Source organism: Acyrthosiphon pisum, chromosome X (genome assembly GCF_005508785.2).
Source record: "Acyrthosiphon pisum isolate AL4f chromosome X, pea_aphid_22Mar2018_4r6ur, whole genome shotgun sequence".
NCBI lineage: Eukaryota > Metazoa > Arthropoda > Insecta > Hemiptera > Aphididae > Acyrthosiphon > Acyrthosiphon pisum.
In genome coordinates this window covers 52,337,105-52,342,295 of record NC_042493.1, presented here as the reverse complement: position 1 = coordinate 52,342,295, position 5,191 = coordinate 52,337,105, and the positions used below count along the sequence as shown (strand labels likewise).

General features: G+C 30.2%; 2 protein-coding genes across 2 annotated transcripts; both read left to right on the top strand.

Annotated features, from left to right (window-relative positions):
• Nucleotides 1-2,421: 2,421 nt before the first annotated feature.
• Nucleotides 2,422-2,910, top strand: LOC115033311 (kelch-like protein 3). Its single transcript, XM_029485637.1, has 2 exons — nt 2,422-2,714; nt 2,788-2,910. Exons 1-2 carry the CDS (start codon nt 2,624-2,626, stop codon nt 2,904-2,906), a joined length of 210 nt encoding a protein of 69 aa, XP_029341497.1. The 5' UTR covers nt 2,422-2,623; the 3' UTR covers nt 2,907-2,910.
• A 42-nt stretch (nt 2,911-2,952) lies between these two features.
• On the top strand, nt 2,953-4,894 carry LOC107882938 (kelch-like protein 3). Its single transcript, XM_029485636.1, has 4 exons — nt 2,953-3,256; nt 3,311-3,451; nt 3,517-3,766; nt 4,642-4,894. Exons 1-4 carry the CDS (start codon nt 2,969-2,971, stop codon nt 4,743-4,745), a joined length of 783 nt encoding a protein of 260 aa, XP_029341496.1. The 5' UTR covers nt 2,953-2,968; the 3' UTR covers nt 4,746-4,894.
• Nucleotides 4,895-5,191: the final 297 nt, after the last annotated feature.

Here is a 5,191-nt window from a genome sequence, read left to right as displayed (position 1 = left end):
GACGTATCCAAACACGTGGGTATCAGGGGTACACGATGATGTCGAATTAAAAAATTAACCGAACCCGGTAAAATTACGATTTAAGCTGAAGCCACGAATTCCAACGACGCGCATCTATCCGCGCCTGTGACACAACAACAAGGCGGCAGAAGGTGCCGAGCACAAACAAACGTGCGTGTGCGTAACGGACGCTAATGGCGGCGACACAACAACACACGAAGACGTTATCTACGCGTAACGCTAAGGACAAACAATCGTGGCGACGGCACAAAAGACACGGCTACACACCGATTTACGGCGAATCGACAAAGGCGGCACACGCGGTTTTTTAAAGGCACACTATTGCGCATTGGAATAATAACGAGACGGGTCGGTAACAGCTGCGACAAGTATCGACAACAACACACGACTACGACTGTAGAGCGCGAGCAGGACAGTCGTATACCGGTGATAGCGGCGCAGGCGTGACCGGAATCGATAACGTTCTTTTTATCCGAATTATCTGGCGCGCTCTAGTGCTTGGGTCTGAACAGTCACAATTTCTTTTTATAAGCATTTAAAGTTCAAATATTCACAAAATACGTAAAAATGACAAAAATTCGCAAATTATTTTGAGTTAGAAATTCATAAGTTTCTCTACCTTTATCAAAATAAAAATGTCTACAAGTAAGTCAAATTAATCTTATATGAGCATTTGAAATTCATATTTTTACAAGATTGGATATTCACTCGATTTCTCATGTAAAGATTTTGTCATCTTGTTTTAATTAAAAAATGAATTACTGTAGATACTTGAAAATTTCACTGAATGTTCATATTAGCCTTTTCTATACACCATAAAATTTTGAAAATAAATTGACCCTTTTTGACCTGTTTATGGACATTGTCAGTTTTAAATTTTTTTAGTTTTTTTTTCTATAAATATCACTAAAATTGTATTTGTTGGGTAAAAAAGTGTGACAATTTAATTCAAGGCTCCTGATACATTATTACAATAGCAGTTGAAAAATATTAAAAATACATAGCCACAGTTTTTTTTATAAGCATTTAAAGTTCGAATTTTGACAGCGTTTATCAAATTTAAAATTTAATAACTATTTTGTAGTTAAAACTGTATAAAATGTTCAACTTTAATAGGTAAGGATTGAAAATTTAAAACAAAGTTCCGCGTAAATAAGTTATTTATAAATTACTTTATTAATAATAATATCATCAAAATATACTATATAAGTGATATTATATGCTGTCTGATTGTCTTCACTCTGAATTGTTTTTCTTATACAATGAATAATGATATCATTGAATTCCAATATAACACCATCCATTACAATGACCCACTTGTAACCTTTTAATTTCTTTTGTTTTTACTTTCACCATATGCACTGGGTGAAAACTGAAAAAAGACATATTATGCAGTTTACGTGTTAATTAAAAGACAACAAAGGTAATATTATAAACATTTATATTTATTTACTTTTAACTATTATTTACATACTGTGTCAATAAAAAATAGAAAATGAGATTATTGCATTTGTATTTATTATCAGTTGAGAAAAGAGATGTCTCTTTGAAACTCAGTTAGGCATTTTTGATTGCATTTTATGGGGTGCCACACAACATTTTTCTGTGTAAAAATGAATTAACTTGGTAAACTGACAGGACTCACATATTCTCTAGTACAGAATATGCTATAACTGTTAAGAAATTTGGTATGTCTATCCCCGCTTAAATATTCTTTACATAAAAATCACAAAATCAATTTTTTTTTTATAAAAATGTGAAAATGATGATCCTAACATATGCTGTTATTTACAATAATACCAATTTGAAACAAATAATTGGGAATACTCTATGATATAATGCTGAAATAAATTACAACTGTTATTGTGTACCTTTAAAATTATAATTTTATTGTTTTTATCATGAAGTTTTTTACCGATTATCATCAACTATAAATCAACAGCTGAATAATATTTCTGTTACAAACAATTAAGCATAATAAATAGTAATCGGAAGCCATAGGGATGTGCAGACTAACCTCAGATAAACAAACTATAGAATAAACAGCCATATTTTTCAAATTGGCTACATACATTTTAACATACTTTTTACTAGGTACCTTTTTGTTGTAATCAAGGTATAATATTGTAGTAAGTATCAATTTTCTAATGAAAATTTGTGTCAGATCCATTTTATCCATATTTAATAATGACAAGGCAGTACCTTATAACTTGCACAACACATCCAACAGACCAATCCATCAGCCTAACCTAACCTACTACGCCCGTTCAAGTACTTGTATTGTGTTTATAAATAACAAACAATATATAATAAATATGATATTGAAAATATAAAAATATTCCTTACCTTGTTAAAAAAGAATGAAATCATGATACCTATGTTATATGTTTTGTACCCAGTAATACACTAATAGGTGGTTTAACAAATAAATATGTTAATTTCGGAATATATAGATAGAAACGCCAATGATCTTAAATATTATCGTTTTGACATATTTAAATTTAAATTTAATTATTTTTATTTGTTTTTGTAGGTATTTGAAAGTGTTATTAAATGGGTAAGACAGGATTTGGATCAGAGAAAAGATTTTTTGACAGAATTAATGGAACACGTACGTTTGCCCATAATAGCATCTAGGCCTGATATATTATTAAATATAGTAAACGAACCTCTTCTAAAGGATAATCTTAAATGTTTGTTATTTTCATAAATATGCATTAATTATATATTTATTTATTTCATTAATTATTATTATAATGTTTTTAGGTAAAGATTTTGTAATTGAAGCTTTTCATTTTATTCTTCAAAAATCAGCTCAGTATTTCACTATTCCACAAACAATTCGTTGTAAACCAAGGCAGTTTGGTGATTCAGAAAAAGTATGATTCCGTTTTGTTTAATTTATCTTCACAATGATTTCGTCCATTTATTATTTCAGGTTATTTTAATGTTCAACCAGTCTGATACATCGCCAAAGTGCTATACAGAATGGTATGACCCAGCAACCAAACTACGTGAGAAAGCACCAGGAATAAATGATTGTCGTTTCACTGCTGGTCTAAGCGTAATTAGAGATCAATTTGTGTTTGCTGTGGGAGGTGTGAATGAGTCATGTTCACAATCTGTTAGTATGCTTGATGTTTCTTTACAATCTCCATCTTGGGTTCCTATGGCCGACATGGTAGTAAAACGAGGACAATTAGGAGTTGGTGTATTGGATGATTGTATATATGCAGTAAGTTAAATCACTATTTTACTTATTTTATGTTATATTGTTTTGTAATTCTAGGTTGGTGGAGGAGATCCCAACTATTCATTAGATAGTGTTGAGGTTTTTGATGTCGGTATTCAAAAATGGAGATTGGTAGCTAGTATGTCTACTGAAAGATGTGATTTGGGTGTTGGTGTACTCAATAATCGTTTATACGCGGTGAATAATTATATTATTTCATTATTTTTATTTTATCATACATTTAATTAAATGAAATTGTTTAGGTTGGAGGTGCTGATAGTAAATTTTGTTTGAAATCTGTGGAATATTATGATCCCGCTTTTGACACATGGACACTAGTTGCAGATATGTCTGTAAACCGTCATGGTGTTGGTGTAGGAGTCTTAGACAGTCTTTTGTATGCTATTGGTGGCTATGGTAATAAAAAGTATCTTAAAAGTGTTGAGGTTTATAGACCGAGTGATGGAGTTTGGTCTTCTGTAGCTGATATGGAAATTTGCCGATTTCGCCCCGGTAATAATTATTTTTTTAAGACAACCTTTGTAAACATTTATTGAATTTAAAATACATTATTTTATAGGAGTAGCCGTTTTAGATGGTTTATTGTATGTGATGGGCGGACAATCTGATCAATCTACCTTTAGTGATACTGTAGAAATTTACAACCCCAACACCAATACTTGGACCTTGGAAAGATTGTCAAGAAACGAAGTACACATTTATGGTGGAGTAGTTGTTGATAGACCACCAAATTTTATTAATTAATCGGCATAATATAAAAAAAGTATTATTGTTGATAGTAATACGATTATATGAACATATGTATGTATAATTTATGACAAAACTTGAATTATTTATTTTTCCTTTTGTGAATGTTTGATTAAAATGTTTTTTTTTTTTAATTTAAATTGATTATTTATAAATAAATAGGCTATAAGTTTATTAGACTGTAGTATATCAGCAAAATATTATATAATTTACAATATACGTTATATATTTTAGATTTTGTGCGGAATGATGAATTTATTTATTTGTAGTACATTTTATTTAATTAAATTATGTTGGTTGGAGGTGCTGATGAAAATAACAGTTTGAAATCAGTGGAATATTATGATCCCATACTTGACACATGGACACCAGTTACAGAGATGTCTAAATGTTGTCAAGGTGATGGTGTAGGAGTCTTGGACTGTCTTATGTATGCTATTGGTGGCTGTGATAGAGATGAGGATCTTAAAAGTGTTGAGGTTTATAGACCGAGTGATGGAGTTTAGTCTTCTGTAGCTGATATGGAAATATGCCATTTTTGTCCTGGTAGCTATAACAATTATTTTTTTTAAGACGAATTTTGCAAAAATATATTGAATTTAAATTACATTTGTATATAGGAGTAGTGGCATTAGATGGTCCATTGTATGTTATGGGTGGAGAATCCGATGAATCTAGCTATAATGATACTGTAAGAATTTACAACCCCAAAACCAATACTTAAACCAGGGGGATATTTTGGAGAAGTGGTGTGCACATTTATGGTGGAGTAGTTGTTGATAGGCCACCAAATTTTATTGATTAATCAGCATACATAATGGTCTCATTGTTAGTAGTAATATGAACATATTTATGTATAATTAATGACAAAATATGTATTGTTCTATTCATTTTTTTTTTTGTGAATATTTAAATTCATTATTTATAATTTAAATAAAAAACTATAAAGTTAATTATATTGCGTAGTATATCAGCAAAATCGTATATAATTTACAATTAACAATATACATTAAATCTTTTTGATTTTGTGTGGAGTGATGAATTTATATTGATTATCCGTCACTGGTACCTACATAGGTTGACAAACATCGATTACGAATATTTAAGTAAATTACGTGTCGTAAATTTACGTGAAATGTTGATACATTACGTAAAAATGGCGGATTACTT